At 43.2% G+C, this 23,010-nt stretch overlaps 1 protein-coding gene across 1 annotated transcript in view; it reads left to right on the top strand.

Moving 5' to 3' along the window:
• The window catches only part of ADGRE2 (adhesion G protein-coupled receptor E2), a 35,359-nt gene that overhangs the window by 2,500 nt on the left and 9,849 nt on the right, over window positions 1–23,010 (top strand). Inside the window, 14 exon segments of the mRNA XM_032313709.1 lie at window positions 10,825–10,980; window positions 12,621–12,751; window position 13,373; window positions 13,707–13,853; window positions 14,229–14,375; window positions 14,463–14,509; window positions 14,634–14,711; window positions 15,115–15,292; window positions 18,625–18,732; window positions 18,900–18,967; window positions 18,969–19,124; window positions 19,328–19,507; window positions 21,053–21,250; window positions 21,528–21,763. Coding sequence (XP_032169600.1) covers window positions 10,825–10,980; window positions 12,621–12,751; window position 13,373; window positions 13,707–13,853; window positions 14,229–14,375; window positions 14,463–14,509; window positions 14,634–14,711; window positions 15,115–15,292; window positions 18,625–18,732; window positions 18,900–18,967; window positions 18,969–19,124; window positions 19,328–19,507; window positions 21,053–21,250; window positions 21,528–21,763 — 1,831 coding nt within the window.

Consider the following 23,010-nt stretch of genomic DNA (forward strand, 5'->3'; position numbering starts at 1 on the left):
TCTGTGCCTCAGTTTGCTTGTCTGTAAATTGCAGACAATCATTGTACCTACCCCCCATGGATGGAGTAAGATTTAAAATTCATGTGTGTGAAGAACAGGTGAAGACTAGTACAGACCAGACTGTCAAACACAAGCTATTTATCATGGTCACTGCTATTATTACTGTGATTATTCTCATAGCACAAGGAAAGGAAGAAGTGGAAGAAACAGGAGAGAACAATCAACCAGTACCTGGAAGATTAGACTTCATCTAGTAGGAGCTTACTGGGAATAGTTATTCCTGATACCTTTGAAAAGTTAAGAAAAAAAATACCCTAAATTTTCCCGGTAGTTTGTATAGTGGACTTATGGGTGATTTTCTTTATTTTCATTTTTTTTACATTTTCTTTCTCTTCTAAGTATCTATGTTCCATTTAACATTCGGGGGAAAGTAAATTTTTAAAAAATCTTATTTTATTTAAATTCAATTAATTAACATATGTTGCATTATTAGTTTCAGAAGTAGAGTTCAGTGATTCATCAATTATATATAACATCCAGTGCTCATTACATCACATACCCTCCTTAATACCCATCATGCATTTACCCCATACCCACCCTCTCTCCTCCAGCAACCCTCAGTTTGTTTCTTATGATAAAGGGTCTCTTATGATTTGTCTCTCTGATTTTATCTTGTTTTATCTCTCCCTTCTCTTCTCCTTCTCTGTTTTTTTCTTAACTTCCACATTTGAGTGAAATCATATGATAATTATCTTTATCTGATTTTATTTTGCTTATTTTGCTTATCATAATGCCCTCTAGTTCCATCCATGTTGTTGCAAATGACAAGATTAAATTTTTTTTAGATATATCTATCATCTATCTATCTCACATCTTTTATTATCCATTCATCTGTCAATGGACATCTGGGCTCTTTCCTTATCTTGGCTATGGGAGACACTTCTGCTATAAACATTGGGGTGCACATGCCCTTTCAGATGACTACATTCGTATCTTTGGGGTAGACCTAGCAGTACAATTGCTGGGTTGTAGGGTAGCTCTATTTTCAACTTTTTGAGGAACCTCCATACTATTTTCCAGAGTGGCTGTAGCAGCTTGCATTCCCACCAACAGTATAAGAGAGTTCCTCTTTCTCAGCATCCTTACCAACACTTGTCTTTTCCTGAGTTGTTAACTGTAGCCATTTTGATGGGTGTGAGGTGGTATCTCATTATGGTTTTGATTTGTATTTCCCCAATGCTGAGTCATGTTGAGCATTTTTTTATATGTCTGTTGGCCATTTGTCTTCATTGGAGAAATATCTGTTCATGACTTCTGCCCATTTCTTGACTGGATTATTTGTTTTTTTGGGTGTTGAGTTTGATAAGTTGTTTATAGATTTTGGGCACTAACCCTTTATCTGATAAGACATTTGCAAATATCTTTTTTTTAAATTTTTTTATTTTTTTATGTAACAGTGTGACAGTATTCATTATTTATTTATTTATTTATTTATTTATTATTATTTTTTTTATTTCCAGCATAACAGTATTCATTATTTTTGCACCACACCCCGTGCTCCATGCAATCCGTGCCCTCTATAATACCCACCACCTGGTACCCCAACCTCCCACCCCCCGTCCCTTCAAAACCCTCAGATTGTTTTTCAGAGTCCATAGTCTCTCATGGTTGGTTCACCTCCCCTTCCAATTTCCCTCAACTCCTTTCTCTTCTCCATCTCCCCATGTCCTCCATGATATTTGTTATGATCCACAAATAAGTGAAACCATATGATAATGGACTCTCTCTGCTTGACTTATTTCACTCAGCATAATTTCTTCCAGTCCCGTCCATGTTGCTACAAAAGTTGGGTATTCATCCTTTCTGATGGAGGCATAATACTCCATAGTGTATATGGGCCACATCTTCCTTATCCAAATATCTTCTCCCATTTTGTCACTTGTCTTTTGGTTTTGTGGACTGTTTCCTTTGCTGCAAAAGCTTTTTATCTTGATGAAATCCTAATAATTCATTTTTGCCTTTGTTTTCCCCACCATCGGTGAAGTGTCTAGAAAAAGTTGTGGCAGATGTCAAAATGTTGTTGCCTGTGTTCTCCTCTAGGATTTTGATGGGTTCCTATCTCACATTATGTCTTTCATCCATTTTGTGTGTAGTGTCAGAAAGTGGTCCAGTTTCATTCTTCTGAATGTGGCCGTCCAATTTTCCCAACACCACTTGTTGAAGAGACTGTCTTTTCCCCATTGAATATTCTTTACTGCTTTGTCCCATTTCTGGGTTCTTTACTCTGTTCCATTGTTCTATGTGTCTGTTTTTGTGCCAGTACTATAGTGTCTTGATGATTACAGCTTTGTAGTATAACCTGAGGTCAGACATTGTGATGCCTCCAGTTTTGGTTCACTTTTCAACATTTCTTTGGCTATTCAGGGACTTTTGGTTCAATATAAATTGTTTGTTTGTTACAGCTCTGTGAAAAATGTTGATAGTATTTTGATAGGGATTGTATTGAGTGTGTAGTTTGCTGTAGGTAGCATATACATTTAAACAATATTTTTCTTCCAATCTATGAGCATGGAATGTTTTTGCACTTTTTAATGTCTTCCTCAATTTCTTTCATAAGTGGTCTGTAGTTTTCAGAGTACAGATACTTTGCCTCTTTGGTTAGGTTTATTACTAGGTATCTTATGGTTTTTGGTGTGACTGTAAATGGGATGGATTCCTTAATTTCTCTCTTCTTTCTCACTGTTAGTGTATAGAATTGCAAGTGATTTCTCTGTATTGATTTTATATCCTGCCACTTGGCTGAATTGCTGTATGAGTTCTAGTAATTTGGGGGTGGAGTATTTTGGGTTTTTCACATAAAGTATCATGTTATCTGTGAAAAAAGAGAGTTTGACTTCTTTGCCAATTTGGATGCCTTTTATTTCTTTTTGTTCTCTGAGTGACTGCTGAGGCTAGCACTTCATGTACTATGTTGGACAGCTTAGTGAGAGTGGGAATCCCTGTCATGTTCCTGACCTTAAGGGAAAAGCTCTCAGTTTTTCCTTGTTGAGAATGATATTTGCTGTGGGCTTTTCATATATTGCTTTTACGATATTGAGGTATGTTCCCTCTATCCCTATACCATGGAGAGTTTTAATCAGGAAAGGATCCTGTACTTTGTCAAATGCTTTTTCTGCAACCATTGAGAGAAACATATGATTCTTCTCTTTTCTTTTATTAATCTGGTGTATCACACATTGACTGATAGATGCATATTGAACCACACTTCAGTTGAGGAATAAATCCCATTGGTTGTGGTGAATAATCCTTTAATGTACTGTTTGATCTTATTGGTCAGTAGATTGGGGACAATTTTTTTTGGGGGGGGGAATATATATATTTTTAATTAACATATAATGTATTATTTGCCTCAGGGGTATAGGTCTGTGAATCATTAGGTTTACACATTTTATAGCACTCACCATAGCACATACTCTCCCCAATGTCTATAATCCAGCCACCCTATCCCTACCCTTTCCTCAACCTCCCAGCAACCCTCAGTTTGTTTCATGAGATTGAGTCTCTTATTATTTGTTTCCCTCCGTACCCCCTATGACCCCCCTCCCTGCCTCTCAAATTTCTCATATCAGAGAGATCAGATAATTGTCTTTCCATGATTTACTTATTTGCTTAGCATGATACCCTCTACATCATTGATACCCTTCCATGATACCCTTGGTATCATGGCATGATCCATTTTGAGGTATCAAGGAATGATACTCTTCCATCATTTCAAATGGCAAGATTTTGTTTCTTTTCATGGCTGCATAGTATTCCATTATATATATATATATATATATATATATATATATATATATATACCACATCTTCTTTACCCATTCATCTGTTGATGGACATCTAGATTCTTTTAATAGTTTGGCTATTGTGGACATTGCTGCTATAAGCATTCGGGTGCATGTGCCCCTTTGGATCACTATATTTTTATCTTTAGGGCAAATACCCAGTAGTGTGGTTGCTGGATCATAGGGTAGCTCTATTTCCAACTTTTTGAGGAACTTCCATACTGTTTTCCAGAGTGGCTGCACCAGCTTGTATTCCCACCAACAGCATAGGAGGGTTCTTGGGGAGAATTTTGTATCCATGTTTATTAGGGACGTTGGTCTGCAATTCTCCTTTTTTGGTGGGGTCTTTTTCTTGTTTGGGATCAAGGTAATGCTAGCTTCATTAAAAGAATTTAGAAATTTTCCTTCCATTTCAACTTTTTGAAACAGCTTTAGAAGATAGGTATTATTTCTTCTTTAAATCTTTGGTAGAATTCCAAAGGAAGCTACCAGCCCTGGAGTGTTGTTCTTTGGGACATTTTTTGATTACTGTTTCAATTTCCTTGCTGGGTCTGTTCAGGTTTTCTATTTTCTTCCTGTTTCAGTTCTGGTAGTTTTTATGTTTCTAGGAATGCATCAATTTCTTCCAGTTTACTTAATTTGTTGGCATATAGTTGCAGATAATATGTTCTTATAATTGTATTTCTTTGGTGTTGGTTGGATCAATCCTCTTTCAGTCATGATTTTATTAATTTGGGTCTTTTCTCCTTTCTTTTCCAATAGTCTAGGTATTCAAGTTTTTTAGTCTTATTAATTTTTTCAGGACTTTATCAATCATTAATTCTTTCAAAGAACTAGTTCCTAGATTTGTTCATCTGTTCTACTGACTTTCGGTTTCTATTTCATTCAGTTCTGCTCTAATCTTTATTAATTTTCTTCTCCTGCTAGGTTTAGGCTTTACTTGATACTTTTTATTCAGCTCATTTAGGTGTAAGTTTAGGTTGTGTGTTTGAGCCTTTTCTTGTTTCTTTTTCTTTTTTTTTTATTTAATTTTTTCAATTTATTTATTTTCAGAAAAACAGTATTCATTATTTTTTCACCACACCCAGTGCTCCATGCAATCTGTGCCCTCTATAATACCCACCTCCTGGTACCCCACCCTCCCACACCCCCGCCACTTCAAACCCCTCAGATTGTTTTTCAGAGTCCATAGTTTCTTATGATTCACCTCCCCTTCCAATTTACCCCAACTCTGTTCTCCTCTCTAACACCCCTTGATCTCCATGATATTTGTTATGCTCCACAAATAAGTGAAACCATATGATACTTGACTCTCTCTGCTTGACTTATTTCACTCAGCATAATCTCTCCCAGTCCCATCCATGTTGCTACAAAAGTTGGGTATTCATCCTTTCTGATGGAGGCATAATACTCCATAGTGTATATGGACCACATCTTCCTTATCCATTCGTCCGTTGAAGGGCATCTTGGTTCTTTCCATAGTTTGGCGACAGTGGCCATTGCTGCTATAAACATTGGGGTACAGATGGCCCTTCTTTTCACTCCATCTGTATCTTTGGGGTAAATACCCAGGAGTGCAATTGCAGGGTCATAGGGAAGTTCTATTTTTAATTTCTTGAGGAATCTCCACACTGTTCTCCAAAGAGGCTGCACCAACTTGCATTCCCACCAACAGTGGAAGAGGGTTCCCCTTTCTCCACATCTTCTTTTTCTTTCTTTTTTTTTTAAAGTTTTTATTTATTTATTTATTTTAAAATTAACAGTATTCATTATTTTTGCACCACACCCAGTGCTCCATGCAATCCGTGCCCTCTGTAATACCCACCACCTGGTTCCCCGACCTCCCACACCCCTGCCACTTCAAAACCCTCAGATTGTTTTTCGGAGTCCATAGTCTTTTATGGTTCACCTCCCCTTCCAATTTCCAACTCCTTTCTCCTCTCTAACTCCCCATGTCCTCCATGCTATTTGTTATGCTCCACAAATAAGTGAAACCATATGATAATTGACTCTCTCTGCTTGACTTATTTCACTCAGCATAATCTCTTCCAGTCCCGTCCATGTTGCTACAAAAGTTGGGTATTCGTCCTTTCTGATGGAGGCATAATACTCCATAGTGTATATGGACCACATCTTCCTTACCCATTTGTCCGTTGAAGGGCATCTTGGTTCTTTCCACAGTTTGGCAACCGTGGCCATTGGTGCTATGAACATTGAGGTACAGATGGCCCTTCTTTTCACGACATCTGTATCTTTGGGGTAAATACCCAGGAGTGCAATTGCAGGGTCATAGGGAAGCTCTATTTTTAATTTCTTGAGGAATCTCCACACTGTTCTCCAAAGAGGCTGCACCAACTTGCATTCCCACCAACAGTGGAAGAGGGTTCCCCTTTCTCCACATCCCCTCCAACACATGTTGTTTCCCGTTTTGTTAATTTTGGCCATTCTAACTGGTGTAAGGTGATATCTCAATGTGGTTTTAATTTGAATCTCCCTGAGGGCTAGTGATGATGAACATTTTTTCATGTGTCTGATAGCCATTTGTATGTCTTCATTGGAGAAGTGTCTGTTCTGCACAGCAAAGGAAACAGTAAAAAAAAAAAAAAGCAAAGAGGCAACCCACGGAATGGGAGAAGATATTTGCAAATGACAGAACAGACACTTCTCCTTTTCTTGTTTCTTGAGAAAGTTGTGTAGTGCTGTGTACTTCCCTCTTAAGACCACCTTTGCAGCATCCTAAAGTTCTTGAAGAGTTATGTTTTCATTTTCATTTTCTTTCATGTATTTTTAAAATTCTTCTTTAATTTCCTAGTTGAACTATTCATTTTTTAGTAGGATGCTCTTTAATTCCATGTATCTGTGTTTCTTCCAAATTTCCTCTTGTGATTGAATTAAGTTTTTTTTTTAAAGATTTTATTTATTTATTTGAGAGAGAGACAGTGAGAGAGAGCATGAGCGAGGAGAAGGTCAGAGAGCGAAACAGACTCCCCATGGAGCTGGGAGCCTGATGCGAGACTCGATCCCGGCACTCCGGGACCATAACCTGAGCCAAAGGCAGTCATCCAACCAACTGAGCCACCCAGGCGTCCCTGAATTAAGTTTTAAAGCATTATGATCTGAAGATTGGCAGGGAATAATCCTAATTGTTGTATTGGTTGGACATGATTCTTTTTTTCCCTTTTTTAAAAAAAAGATTTTACTTATTTATTTGACAGATAGCGACTACAAGTAGGCAGAGAGGCAGGCAGAGAGAGACAGGAGGAAGCAGGCTCCCTGCTGAGCAGAGAGCCCAATGTGGGGCTTGATCCCTGGACCCTGGGATCATGACCTGAGCTGAAGGCAGAGGCTTTAACCCACTGACCCATCCAGGCACCCCAGTTGGACATGATTCTTGACCCAGTGTGTGATCTATCCTGGAGAATGTTCCATATGCACCTGAGAAGAATGAGAATGCTGTTGATTAAGGATGGAATGCTCTGTAAATGTTTGTGAAGTCCATCTGGTCCAGTGTGTCACTCAAAGCTCTTGTTTCCTTGTTGATCTTCTGCTTAGATAATCTATCCATTGCTTTGAATGGAGTGTTAAATTCCCTTACTATTCTTGTATTATTATCAATGTATTTGTATAGCTTTTTATTTGTTAGTTTATAAAATTGGCCACTCCCAAGTTAGGGGGATAAATATTTAAAATTGTTATATCTTCTTGTTGGATAGACCCTTTAATTATGATATAAAGTTATTCTTCATATCTAATTACAGTCTTTGGTTTAAAATCTAGTCTTTATGATATAAAGTTTGCTACCATAGCTTTCTTTTGATGTCCATTAGCATGATAAATAGTTTTCCACCTCCTCAACTTTCAATCTGGAAGAGTCTTTGGGTCTAAAATGAGCCTCCTGTAGACAGACTTATGGGTAAGCCTTGCTTTTTTTAGCTTATCTGATACCCTGTGTCTTTTGACTGGGGATTTTAGCCCATTTACATTCAGAGTAATTACTGAAAGATATGAATTTAGTGCCATTGTATTACCTGTAAAGTCCCTTTTTCTGTGTATTGTCTCTGTTCTATTCTGGTCTTTGTTACTTTTGGGCTCTCTCTTCGCTTGAAAGATCCCCTTTAATACTTCTTGCAGGGCTGGTTTAGTGATCAAAAAAAATATTTTTTTTCTAGGTTTCTGTTTGTCCTGGAAGCACTTTATCTCTCCTTCTATTCTGAATGACAGCCTTGCTGGATAAAGCCTTGGTGCGTATTTTTCTCATTTAGCACCCTGAACATATCATGTCAGTCTTTTCTGGCCTGCCAGCGCTCTGTGGATAGGTCTGCTGCCAGCTTTAAGTTTCTACTCTTATAAGTTCAGGACCTTTTGCCCAAGGTGCTTTCAGGAATTTCTCTTTGTCTCTGAAATTTGCCAGCTTCAATATTATATGTCAAGTTATTGACCTATTTTTATTGATCTTGAATCCTCCTGGACTTGAATGTCTGTTTTTTTCCCCAGAATAAGGAAGTTCTCAGCTGTAATTTGTTCAAATAACTTTCCACTCCTCCATTTCTCTTCCTCTGGGACACCAATTATTCTAACATTGTTTAGCTTTATTGCATCACTGATGTCTGGAATCCTCTCCTTGTGATCCAGTAGTTGTTTATCTCTCTTTTTCTCAGTTTCTTTATTCTCCATAATTTAATATTCTATAACATTGATTCTCTCTTCTGCCTCATTTATTCTGCAGTCAGAGCATCCATCAGTGATTGCATCTCATTAATAGCTTTTTTTATTTCAGCTTGATTAGATTTTAGTTCCTTTATTTCTCCAGAACCCTTTCTCTAATGTCTTCTGTGCTTTTTTCAAGCCCAGCTAGTGTCTTTATAATCATTATTTTAGATTGTAGTTCCTACATTTTTTTATATCCATATTCATTAAGTCCCTGGTAGTGACTACTGCCTTTGTTCTTTTTTTGTGGTGAGTTCTTCTGTCTTGTCATTCCTGCAAAAAGTGGTCTTTTTTTATTTGTAGACTTGCAGCAATTCTTTTTTAAAATCTCTGGCTCATTTGCAGGTGTTCAGAATAATTTGATAGCTATGTAGCTGAATTCCAGGCAAAATGAGGGTCCCCTATTCCTCCACCATCTTCCTCTTCTTGGGAGGAAAGTAAATTTTATCATAAAAAAAAGGTGTTGTGACTCCCGCCTAGCCCTTCTATGCCCAAGAGGTATCCTTAACAGATTCCTCTGCATTTGTGTCTCATGGATACTCATGGCTGGGTGAGCATGGCAAGGAGCCCTGCTGATGGTGTGCCTGGAAACCAGCTCCTTCCTGGGAGCACGTCTGTCAGGTGGAGAATTACTCATTGTCATGTTTTCCCCTCCCACACGCCTCATTCCTATTTGTGCCCCACTCTACTCCACCCCATGCAACAACCATGAAGGCTGATGTCCAGCCATTGCTACCATCTAAGAAGAGAGGAGGACAGTCCCATTGCCCAGATGGGAGTGAACATGAATGTGTTACGTATGTGTCTTCCCACATCCTGTCATGTTCTGGTGCTGACATCCACATCCTGGGTCTGTGGTCTTAGAAGGGAGGTCCACAGTTTAGGGCAGAAAACTGATCTGGGGGAGACCATTTGCTTGCCCTGACTCAGCATGATACCATGAGTCCTTTTAGGCTCTAAAAGTCTTTTTGCCCCAATTGGAAGGTACAGGACCAAATATTCTGTCCTTGCATTTTGATGCGTTCTTGTCTTGCTTGTTCTTATTAAACTGTTATTTATAAACCAGTGATGTGTGGCTTCTGTTGTGTGGGTCCCTGAGCTACTCAAAGAGGACCTGGCTCAAGGCAATCTTTTCTCTCAGGTTTAGACAGGAGGAGATAGGAGGCCAGAAAACACCCCCAGTGACTCCACCATGAGAAACTGCATTTTACTTCCTCATTTCATATCTCCAATGGCTTTGATAAGAGGAAATTCTTCCAGGGCTGGAGGTAGCAAGATTCCTCCAAAGAAATCCTGGAGTATCTTTTTTTCTTCTTTTCTAAGGTTTTACTTATTTATTTATTTGTTAGAGTGAGAGTGAGAGTGAGAGTGAGAGACTGCACACGAGTGGGAGGGGGAGGGGCAGTGCCAGAGGGAGAAGTAGACTCCCCACTGAGCAGGGAGCCTAATGCAGGGGTTGATCCTAGAACCCTTGGATCATGACCCGAGTTGAATGGAGACAGTTAACTGATTGGGACACCCAAGTGCCCATCTTGAAAATGCCTGACACTGGAGCTGGGGGAGTGCTTGATGAAGCCTGTGGGGTGTACTGAGGTCACCATGAGTAATGAGAGATGGAAGCTATCAATGGCAGGGGCCTGGCCACCTGGATTTATCCTCAAGTGGGAAAGAGTGTTACCTTGGACAGACTCTAGCCATGACTCCCTTCACGACTCAGCATCAAGAGTAACCTTCAGGGGCACCTGGGTGGCTCCGTGGGTTAAACCTTCTGCCTTCGACTCAGGTCATGATCCCAGGGTGCTGGGATTGAGCCCTGCATCAGCTCTCTGCTCGGTGGAGAGCCTGCTTCCCTCTCTCTTTCTGCCTGCCTCTCTGCCTACTTGTGATCTCTCTGTGTTAAAAAAAAAAAAAAAAAAAAAAAAAAAAGAGTAGCCTTCAGTGCCAATCACCCTGACTGGAGCCCACCACCTATTCCCCAATAGTGCAAACAGAAACTCAGTACCTCACAAGACCTGCAGAAGGGGATGTAGACCTCCTTCCAGACCCCATGGTGGCACAGCAAAGTGTCTGGGTCTAGGTCCCATCAGGCCCATCTAGAGAGCAGAGATGAGCAGAGCAGTGAACAGGTGTTTGGAATAGCAGCTTCCAGCTCATCCAGAAAACTATGAGCTGAGTTCTGTCCAGTCTCTATGGCGAGTAGTGCTTGAGGCCAGGGCCTCTGCCCTATGGAAACTCACAATTTGTTGAGGTGACCCTTTGTTCTGTTGTGTTCCAGATATCAACGAGTGTGGACCACTGTCAGCCGTGTCCTGTGGAAGATTTGCAGACTGCCAGAACACAGAGGGGAGCTACTACTGCACATGCATTCCAGGATACGAGCTTGCTTCTGGGGCAAGAATGTTCAAAAATGAGAGTGAGAACACATGTCAAGGTAAGAATTGAGTTCTGTCTTCCATCTTCTCCTCCATGAGGTTTGGGGTCACTCAGCTCACTTTCTCCAGGCACCAGAGAACATCCTAGTATCCTGTCCCTTTCCAAAACTCAAGGCTCAGAACCCTATCCAGAGGGTCACTTCTGTAATTCTGAAATGTCCTCCTTGTCTATCTGGGATCTTTTGTCATAAAACAAAAAGAGAGATGGCATCAAGATACTTCAGAAGCTGAGAGCATGTGTGTTCTAACACAATATCTATCTTCTTCACCATAATCAATGACTGCCATGAAGAGATCTGCCCCCACTGGAGCCCACATGTGTTTGGCCCCCACTGGGAGCCCTCTCAAAGCCCTGGGCCCTGAGGGATCCAGTAACCCTATCCAGAGACATGGGAAGAGGGAGATTTAAGGGTGGGTTCATCTTCCCCAGCTGGCCTTGCCAACAACTCCACCTAGAGAAGACACCTCCTAGCACCTTGATTTGGGTTTTTGTCTGCTCTACCACTATGTACTTCCCCATGCAAGGCTCTGCCTGACTCTCCCCAGTAACTTCCATTCAACATCCTGTGACAAATTGGTGACCAGGATCTGGGAGGCTGTTGTGTTGGTGGTGGGAAGAGTGATGTGGACTATCCCCACACACCTGAAAACTCAGATGAATGGAGGAGGGTCTCATATGGACCAAATGGCAAGACAGGACATAATTGGAGATCAGAGTCCCAAGTCTGACCCTCTTACAAAGGGGTCAACCTGGGTCCCAGGTTGACTCAGACCACTTGGTGACAGAAGATGAAGGCTAAACTCACTTGAAAGGATCCACAGGTCTGTGTCCTTTCCTGGGACACAAGGCCAAGAACCTGTCATTCCTTGCCATCAGCACGTGTTCCTTATTCCAGCCACTCAACTCTTGCCTATCTAAGGACTTGCTCAGATGTTTATTCTCAGCACTTCCTGCCAATCCAAGCATGCCTTCAGGGGAATCAGAAAAAGTCACCTTTATCACCCCAAAGCTGCTTGGCTGGACATCAGCCCCCCACTATCCTCTTCAGCTTGGTGCCCGCTGTTTGGGTGACCCAGGACTGGCTGGCATAATCTTCATCTTCCTTCCTCTATAGAAAGCTTTTTCCTTGAGGAGCCTGGCTCAGATGTGGGTCTTGGTGCATCTCCATGAAGCTGAAGTCTCAAGCAGTGTGGCTGAGTGTTGTCCTGCTAGGGTCACCGAGTTCCAAGGACAACTCAGGCAACAGGTTGTTGCCCTGGGAAATTAGGACAAAACCATCACTGGGAACTAAGTCCTGCTTGGGGAACACAGCATTTCCCCTGCATTTGGTTCCCAGGAAGGCCCACCCTGGACTTGTCCAAGTCCTCAGGCTGGAACACAGGTGGCCATGATGTCCCTGCCTTACCTGGGAGCTGCCCAGAGAGGCCAAGGGGACCAGAGCTGGCAGATGGGGAGGACTTGGACCACTTCTGGCAACATCTGGAAACAACATCTGGGCCACCATGCTCACCTATCACTCATCTTCATGTGAATTAGAAAAGGCACCCACTCACTGAGGAGGAGAGAACAGAGGTTTCCAGATGCTTCTATCCCAGGAAACAGCTGCAGGCACCCAGCATCCTCTCCTTTCCCCTGCAGATGTGAATGAATGTCAGCGGAAACCCCGAATCTGTAAAAGAGGCAGTATCTGCGCCAACACTCAGGGCAGCTACACCTGCGAGAGTCCGCCCAGCTTGCAGCTCAACCCGGGGGACCTGAATCTGTGCACAGTTGGAGGCCCTAGCAGACACTGTGAGGCTGCGCTGGAGCTGGGGAGGGGCCAAGGCAGATCCTGCAGCCCCAGGAGGAGGGAGAACCTCAGGTTCCCGGAACACTGGGGGTTTGCTCTGCCCAAGGAGTCACCTTGCAGGAAGGTCCTACCACAGAGCAGGGAAGCCACAGGGCCTTCTGGGCCAGGGGTTCCCTTGTGGGCCTCAGTCTCTATAAGCACCCCCACACTTGCCCCTCCTAATCTGTCCCATTCCAGCAGGAAGTGTCACTTCTAGCTCTGAGTAGGGGAACCTCAGTTGCCAGCTGAGGAGGAAATGACTAAGAACCTTGACTGGGAAGTCTAGCTCTCATGACTCAATTTCCCCTTTGCTACAGTTTTTGCCTGAGAAGGAGGATACTGTCCCTCCTGAGTTCATCTTGAAGGAAGCTGTCATGAGCTTTGAGAGTGGAGAGGCAGCATTATTTTCAGGACCAGTGTATGCTCAGTACAAGCAGTGAGGAGATGGGGAACTGGGCCTGGGCAGGGCAGGGCTGAACTTGTGGGATTTGTTCTCATAAGGACAGGGGTGCGGTTTGGGACAGCAGTGGTGCCATTACCCCACCCACTGAGTCAACACAAGGGTAGCTCAGTGTCACAGCCTCACTGGGTAGAGGCCCATTCTTGCCCCCGATACTCAGTCCATTCTGCACCATATGTGAAGGGACTCAGCTTTGTCTGGAATGACACACATGGTTCTTCCCTGTCCGCCTTGCAGGGATAATCTGAGATTATGGAGTTTTTACAAGAGATGATGCTATCATAAAATTTATTTTGACATGCTAAGTGGCTGGTACATGGTGTGTGTGTGTGTGTGTATGTCTCCTTGGTGTGAAGTACTAAAGTATCTGAGAAAAGGGGAAGGCAGGATGGGTGCAGTGAGTGGAGGGACTCTGACCCTCTTGCTTTGTTCTCAGATGTGAATGAATGCACATCAGGGCAGAACCCATGCCACAGCTCCGCCCACTGCCTCAACATCATGGGGGGCTACAAGTGCCGCTGCCGCCCTGGCTGGAAGCCCATTCCTGGGTCCCCCAATGGACCAAGCAACACTGTCTGTGAAGGTCCGAGCTCAGACGCTACTTCCTGGAGAACTGCACTCAGAACATCTGATCCCATATTCAGTGGCATTAATTATTTTGAGGCTGGAGGGGGGGTGGTTTCTGGGAAAGGAGCTAGGGTACAGAGGAGCAGGCTCCTTGGAGACCCCAGATAGCAGCTAATTACCACCTCGGGCAAAGGTATTTCTATATTCACAACCTGCACATCTGTACAGGGCTCACGTGCTACATGTCAGGCTCACTTCCCCTAATCCCTGCATCGCTAGGATATGGAGGTAACAGGCGTTATCACCTCCAGTCAAGGGGGTACACTAACACAAGTAAATGAGGAAGGAGACAGAGAGGAAAGGGGTCCTGACTCCCATTTTGTGTCCCCAGATGTGGACGAGTGCAGCTCCCAGAAGCCTATGTGCCATGAGTCCACCATCTGCATCAACGCCGTGGGCTCGTACAAGTGCCGCTGCCGCCGGGGCTGGGAGCCCAAACCTGGATTCCAGAATAAGCAGCCCAACACCACCTGTGAAGGTACCTGGTCTGACCTGACCCCAGACTCCGCCCTTGATACACACAGACACTCTCACACCTAATGAACTGCTGCTCTATCCCCTGCAGAGATGTCCTTCCCCACCTGGACCCCACCCCCTAGAATCAAGAGCCAGGTGAGTGGCCTCAGCAGGGACCAGGATGCAGGAATCCCTCCGCGCAGCCCACCTGATCCACCCATTCATCCCAAGCTCCTGACTCAAATGTGAGGCTCTCTGACTTGTGTCATCTCTATCCTAGCGGCTCTCCCATTTCTTTGAAAGAGTCCAAGGTCTGGGGAGACACTTCAAGCCAGCCTTGGCTCAGGACACCATCCAGGTAAGGGCAGATCCCAGGGAAGGCAACCTTGAGGCATCCCATAGAGACCTGGGAAGCTTTGGTCTGGGAGGAGGCAGCCCCAACATGATGGCTTCCTGTCTCAGACCCCACCTTTCCCAGGGTGGGTGGAGACCTGCAGGCATTCCTACTCACTGTTAGACCCCCCCCCCCCCCCCGCACCCAGAAATGACTTTTTTTCTTGCTGTTTCTGGACATTGGGCTAATGTCACTCTTGGCATTTGTGTACAGGGTTGACTTTTGTGTGGCTGGATTCCGGGGGCAAAGACCCAGGAAATGTGATCCAGTACCACCTTCATCTACCATTGATTCTCCAGGCTCTGTTGTCTGGGCCAGAGTGGGAAGGGTCTTCATGCTCACTAGCTCTGTGTCCCCATCCCCCCAGGACCTCATACAGGTGGTGGATGAGCTGCTCCAGACCCCCGAGGACCTGGAGACCCTGTCCCTCTCAGACCAGCACTGTGTGGCTACGAGCCTGCTCGGTGGCCTGGAGGATGTCCTGAGAAACCTGAGTCAGGCTCTACCTAGGGGAACATTGACCTTCAATGCATCTGCAGGCACAGGTAAGTACTGGGGTCTGCCCCAGGCTCTGCTCTGCCTGTTCCCGCCACATTTGTCCCGCAGCCTCACTAGAATGTGTGACCATGCTTGTATCTCAGTGTTACACTCATAAGCCAATTACGATGTTAAATGAATAAAAATGCTAATCATACACATTTTCACTGTAATATAAAGAATGGAAATTTAATATTATTTGATATTTAAGTATGATTTGTTTTATTGAGGTAAAATTTACATAACATAAAATTCACCATTTTAAACAAAATGTACAATTCAGTGGACTTAGTACACTGCTAAAACTGCTAATCATACACATTTTCATTGTAATATAAAGAATGGAAATTTTAGAAATGGAAAAATCAGTCCTCAAGTTCACAAGGCATTGCAAGGGGCAAAAATACCCAAAACAATCTTGAAAATGAAAAACATAGAGTTGTACAACCATCACCTCCATTTCTAAAATATTTTCATCACCCCAAAAGTAAATAGTGTACCCACTAAGCAGTCCCTTCTCATCTCTCTCCCAGACCCTGGCAGTCACCAGTCTGTTTTCTGTGTCTGTGGATTGCCCTATCCTGAACATTTCATAGCAATAGAATCACGCAATAGGTGATCTTATAGTCTGGTTTCTTTCACACAGGATCATGTTTTCAAGGGGGAATCCCTGTTGTAGCCCGTGGCAGTAATTGTTTCCTTTTTAGGGTCAGATAATATTTCATTATTGTGGCTACAGCACCTTTTGTGTATCCATTCATCCACTGATGGACCTTTGGGTTGTTGCCAGCTTTTGGCTATTTTGAATAGTGTTTCTGTAATATTGGTGGACAAGTTTTTGTTTGAATAACCATTCTCAGCTCTTTGCGTACCCACATAGGAGTGGAATTTCTGAGTGATGAGGTGACTCTCTCTTCAACTTTTTGAGGAATGACCAAACTCTTTTTCCAAAATGGAGGCACCATTTTACATCCCCACAAGCAACACAAGGGTTCCAGTATGCACAGTCTCAGCAACACTTCGTACTTACATTTTGTTTTTGTATAGCCGTTTTAGTGTATCAGGTGATATCTCATTATGGTTTTGATTTGCATTTCTCAAATGACTAATGATATTTACCATCTTTTCATGTGATTGCTGAATATTTGTGTGTGTTTATTTATTTATTTTTTTTTTGAGAGACATCTATTCAAGTCTTTTGCCTATCTTTTTAATTCATTGTTTGGCTTTTGGTTGTTGAGCTGTAAGAGTTTTTTATATATTCTATAGTAGACTCTATGAGATACGGGATTTGCTCATTTTTTTCTCCCATTCCATAGACTGTCTCTCCACTTTCTCCTTGGTCTTTTCACTCTTGTGAACAGATGCTTCTGTTTTGATGAAATCCCTTTCCTCTATTTTTTCTTTTGTTGGCTATGCATTTGGTGCATTCTCTAAGAATCCATTGCCAAGTTCAAGCCCATGAAGATTACACCTGTGTTTCTTCCTAACTGTTGTAGTTTAGCTTATAAATGTAAGTGTTTTACCCATTTAGAGTTAGTGTTTGTGTGTTATGTGAGGTGGGGTCCTTCTGTTCTAAGTGGAGATCCAGATGTGCCCAGCACCATTTTCTAAAGAGACTTTTCTTTTTCTGCTGAAGGGTCTTGGCATCTCTTGTTGGAAATCAATTGAGCACTCAATTGATGTGTGGGTTTATTTCAGGACTTCCAATTTTATTTTACTTGTCTGTATGTCTATCCTTATACCAGAGCCTACTGTTCTGGTTACTATAGGTTAGTACTCAGTTTTGAAATCAGGAGGTATAAATACTCCAATTTTGTTTTTCATTTTCAAGATTGTTTTGGGTATTTTTGCCCCTTGCAATGCCTTGTGAACTTGAGGACTGATTTTTCCATTTCTAAAAAAAATGTTATTGGAATATTGATATGGATTGCATTGAAAATGTAGACCTCTTTTGAAAATATTGCTATCTTAACAATATTAAGCCTTTAAAATCATGAATATAGAATGTTTTTCCAGTTACACAGGGTCCTTCATTTATTCTTTTTTTTTTGAAGATTTTATTTATTTATTTATTTGTCAGAGAGAGAGAGAGAGAGAGAGAGAGAATGAGAGCTAGTGAGCACACAAGCAGGCAGAGTGACAGGCAGAGGTGGAGAGAGAAGCAGGTTTCTTACCGAGGAAGGAGCCCGATGTGGGACTCAATCCCAGGACCCTGGGATCATGACCTGAGCTGAAGGCAATGGCTTAAGCCACAGAACCATCCAGATGTCCCTCCTTCATTTATTCTAACTTTTTTTTTTTTTTTTTGTAGTTTTCAATGTACAAGTCTTGAACATCTTCGGGTAAATTTATTCCTAATACTTTCTTGAAGGTTATTATTATTATTTTTTTACATCTGTGACCACAAGAAATATTGGTCTATAGTTTCCTCCTAAAGGCTTTATCTAGTTTTGTTATCAGGGTGATGGTGGCATCATAAGATTATTCACATAGTATTCTATCCTTTCCTACATTTGGAGGGGTTTACTAAGGATCTTATTAATGCTTACTTAAATAGTTGGCAGAAGTCCACCAGTAAAACCATCTGGTTTAGGCTTTTTATTTTGGGGATTAAAAAAAATATTTTATTTATTTGTTGACAGAGGGAGAGACAAAGAGTGAGAGAGGGAACACAAGCCGGGGGAGTGAGAGAGGGAGAAGAAGGTTTCCTACTGAGCAGAGAGCCTGATGTGGGGCTTGATTGCAGGATCCTGGGATCATGGCCTGAAGTGATGGCAGACGCTTAATGACTGAGCCACCTGGTGTCCCTATTTTGGGGAATTTTTACCTGCTTATTATATTTCCCTGTGATACTTAAACTTTATTAAAGTTCAACTTTTTTTTTTTTTTAAGATTTTATTTATTTATTTGTCAGAGAGAGAGCGAGCGAGAGCGAGCGAGAGCGAGCACAGGCAGACAGAGTGGAAGGCAGAGTCAGAGGGAGAAGCAGGCTCCCTGCGGAGCAAGGATCCTGATGTGGGACTCGATCCCAGGACGCTGGGATCATGACCTGAGCCGAAGGCAGCTGCTTAACCAACTGAACCACCCACGTGTCCCAAAGTTTAACTTTTTTTGTTTGTCTCTCGGAATTTGTCACTTTCATCTAGGTTATACGGTTTGTTGGTGTACAGTTGCTCATAGTATTGTCTTATCCTTTGTAAATTCGGTGTGTGTGTGTGTGTGTGTGTGTGTGTGTGTGTGTGCGTGCACGCATGTGCCTACCACAACATATAGAACGTAATGGTGTTCTAGCAACCACTACAGGCAGAATTACTAACCTAACTCTTACCACTCACAGACCTGTCCCTAAAGGTGCAGGAGCAAGGACACAGAAATGTCACCTTGAGTTCAAATCAGGCGAAGATGCTGCTGAACTGGGATGTGGTGCACAAATCTGGTGACTCAGGTAATGGCTGAGATGGGAGGAAGATCACAAGATGCCCAAGGATGTAACAAACAGGGAACAGAAGATAAAAGGGAAAGGGGGATTTAGCAAGGGTACAAAGCATGCCTCTGAGGGGGAAGGGGCTCTGTTGGACACACCAAGATATTAACTCAGGCCTCATCTTGCAGGTCCTTCTGTGGCAGGCCTCATCTCCACTCCGGGGATGGGCAAGTTGCTGGCAGAGGCCCGCCTGGTTCCTGGAGTCTGAGAAGCAGGCAGTTCTGCACGGGGCACACAAGCGTATTTTGCCAGGAGTCTCCTCGGTTCTGCTCTCAGACGTCATCTCTGCCTTTACGAACAACAAGGACACCCAGAACCTCAGCTCCCCCATCACCTTCATCTTCTCTCATCATGTGAGCGCTGGTGTCGTGGGACTTTGGGTGTGGAATGAGCCTGGGTCCTGGGCACAGCCTTGCTGCCTAGCTCAGCCTTGCAGTTCTGGGTGGGGGCTCCCCCATGAGTGCATCTTTCTCCAGGAAAGCCCTTTGCAAGCCAGCTTTGGATAAGCATTTCTGAGCACCAGAAACATGAGCTCCCACACACTCTCTTCCTACAGTCAGTGAGCCCTGGGCCAACACAAAAGGTGTTCTGCGTCTTCTGGGAGCACAGTCAGGGTGGCTGTGGTCATTGGTCCACTAGAGGCTGCAGGATGGTGACCACTACAGACACCAGCACCATCTGCCAGTGCACCCATCTCAGCAGCTTTGCCGTTCTCATGGACCACTACAATGCGCAGGTGAGAGCCCAGAGACGGGTTGCATTCCATGCATATTGCTCTGTAACATATTTCCTCATGTGTAAGGGCTTTAAAAAAACATAAAGTTATGGGACGCCTGGGTGGCTCAGTTGGTTAAGCAGCTGCCTTCAGCTCAGGTCATCATCCCAGCATCATGGGATCGAGTCCCACATCGGGCTCCGTGCTCCGCAGGGAACCTGCTTCTCCCTCTGACTCTGCCTGCCACTCTGCCTGCCTGTGCTCGCTCTTGCTCACTCTCTCTCTGACAAATAAATAAAATCTTAAAAAACAAAACAAAACAAAAAAAACACAAAACATAAAGTTATATCTCATGGTTACTTTGGGGCAGTAGCCGGGCATGGTGTAGCTGAGTTGTGTGTTCTGGGTCTTACAATGCACCTGAGCTGCATTTTTCTCTGAGGCTCAGGTCCTCCTGTGAACTCCCTGGTTGCTGGCAGGATTCAGTTCCTTGCAGCCATAGGACTGGGGTTCCACTTTCTAGCTAGCTGTGAGCAGGGGACACTGCTCAGCTACCAGGGGCTGCCTGTATTCCTTCTCTGGTAGCCCTCACACAGTGTCTCAGCATTTCTATTCAGAGGCCAGCAGGAGGAGATCTCTCATCAGAAACTCTCTCAAACTTTGAATTTTTTTCTCCAAGAAGAGCCCAGAGATTTTGGGGGCTCACTGATTAGATCAGGCCCACCCAGGATAAACCCCTCTTTTAGAAAAGTTTACTGATATAGGACCTGAGTTCCAACTGCAAAATCTCTTCACAACACACAAATTGGCTTTTTTTTTTTTACATTTTATTTTTATTTTCAGCATAACAGTATTCCTTGTTTTTGCACCACACCCAGTGCTCCATGCAATCCGTGCCCTCTCTAATACCCACCACTTGGTTCCCCCAACCTCCCACACCCCGCTGCTTCAAACCCCTCAGATTGTTTTTCACAGTCCATAGTCTCTCATGGTTTACCTCCCCTTCCAATTTCCCCCAACTCCCTTACAAATTGGCTTTTATCTGAGAACCTGGAAGATGTGTGTACACCTTTTCTTTCTGCCGAATCAGAGTTCTACTTACCACAGAGGTCTTCAGGGCAGGAGTACAAAGGGGTTATAGAACAGAAGGTATGGTCTTGGCAGACATCAGAGGGACAGGGAAGCCAGTGAGTACAGGTAGATTAGCAACTATGTCTACCTGTTCCCCTGGCTAGGTGAGCTGCTTACTTTCTCTGGATCACTGAAACAAAAATCTCATGCAGGTGACCTGTAAGTAAAACAAACCTTTGTGAGTTCTGGGGCTTTGTCTTGAGTAAGGACTCTCCTAGCCCTCAATTCTTACGGGATCTGAATCAGGTCAGAATCCCATAGAATTCTAGCAATCCGAACCTGGAGGAATTTACCCAATAACATAACAAGTTTACCTGGGTCCTCACTCTTGATGTTGCTGTGCCAAAGTATTTTTTTCAAGAATGAAAGAGTCATTACTCAGGGCAGGAAAATGTGATGGTGATGTCCTCCTTGCTTCTCTTTGCTGGGTCCCAGGAGGAACTTCCCGGGCTGGCTGTGATCACCCATGTGGGGCTGGGCATCTCTCTGCTGTGCCTCCTCCTGGCAGCCCTCACCTTCCTGCTGTGCAAAGCCATCCAGAACACCAGCACCTCAATCCACCTGCAGCTGTCAATGTGCCTCTTCCTGGCCCACCTGCTCTTCCTCACGGCCATCGAACAGACCAAGATCAAGGTACTGACACTGTCACAGAGAAGACCCTGCCCTGCCCCAGGGGTGCTCAGTTCATGGAGCTGTGCTGCAATGATGCCTTAATAAAATGGCTTTGGGTCTCAGGGAAGTTTTGAAGAGTAAGTAGCCTATTTCACATTGACAAAACTAGAAAGGAAACCTTTTCTTAACAACTTCTTTATACACATTAGACTTCTTCCAAGTGGCAAGATATGGGATGGGTCCTGGGGCCACCTCCTCCCTGACAATCCCTCCTGGTGACACTTTTCTCCTCCCCCAGGTGCTGTGTGCCATCATTGCAGGTACCCTACACTATCTCTACCTGGCCTCCTTCACCTGGATGCTGCTGGAGGGTCTGAATCTCTTCCTCACTGCTCGCAACCTGACGGTGGTCAACTACTCCAGTGTGAGGAGGTTCATGAAGAAAATCATGTTCCCTGTGGGCTATGGAGTCCCAGCTATAATTGTGGCCATTTCTGCAGCATCCAGGCCTTACCTTTATGGAACTCTCACACGGTAAATGCAAATTCCCTACATGATCATGGCCACCACTAGAACCAGAGTAGCATTGTTTAAAATTATGCCTGAACATAATAAGAGAAGGCACATGAAGTAATAATCCTTAGGACATTTTTCTGGTAGAAAATTATAATAATTAAGCAGCGTGTCCTTTAAAGCTCTGTCCTTCGAATAATAAAACCAAAGCCAAAGAAGTGCTTAGGACACCATTTAGAAAAATTGAATCGACTTCTTTGTCCAAATTCTTTTTTTTATTGTTTTGTTGTTGTTTTTTGTTTATTTATTTGTTTATTTTCAGCATAGCAGTATTCATTAATTTTGTTGTTGTTGTTGTTTTAATTTATTTTTTATTTTCAGCATAACAGTATTCATTATTTTTGCACCACACCCAGTGCTCCATTCAATCCGTGCCCTCTATAATACCCAGCACCTGGTATCCCGACCTCCCACCCCGCAACCCTTCAAAACCCTCAGATTGTTTTTCAGAGTTGTTTATTTTTTTAAATTTTATTTATATTTCTAATTTCCTTTCAGTGTTCCAGAATTCATTGTTTATGTACCACACCCGGTGCTTTGTGCAATACATGGCCTCCATAATACCCACCACCAGGCTCCCCCAATGTTTTTTTTAAATTTCTAATTTTTATTTATTTATTTATTTAATTTATTTTTTATTTATTTTCATATTCATTATTTTCATTATTTTTTCACCACACCCAGTGCTCCATGCAATCCGTGCCCTCTATAATACCCACCATCTGGTACCCCAACCTCCCACCCCCCTGTCTCTTCAAACCCCTCAGATTGTTTTTTTTTCCCTGTAAAATTTTTTTAAATTAAATTAATTTATTTATTTTCAGAAAAACAGTATTCATTATTTTTTCACCACACCCAGTGCTCCATGCAATCCGTGCCCTCTATAATACCCACCACCTGGTACCCCAACCTCCAACCCCCCCGCCACTTCAAACCCCTCAGATTGTTTTTCAGAGTCCATAGTCTCTCATGATTCACCTCCCCTTCCAATTTCCCCCAACTCCCTTCTCCTCTCTAACTCCCCATGTCCTCCATGCTATTTGTTATGCTCCACAAATAAGTGAAACCATATGATTATCGACTCTGCTTGACTTATTTCACTCAGCATAATCTCTTCCAGTCCCGTCCATGTTGCTACAAAAGTTGGGTATTCGTCCTTTCTGATGGAGGCATAATACTCCATAACATATAATGTATTATTTGCTTCA

This window comes from Mustela erminea, chromosome 1, assembly GCF_009829155.1.
Source record: "Mustela erminea isolate mMusErm1 chromosome 1, mMusErm1.Pri, whole genome shotgun sequence".
Lineage (NCBI taxonomy): Eukaryota > Metazoa > Chordata > Mammalia > Carnivora > Mustelidae > Mustela > Mustela erminea.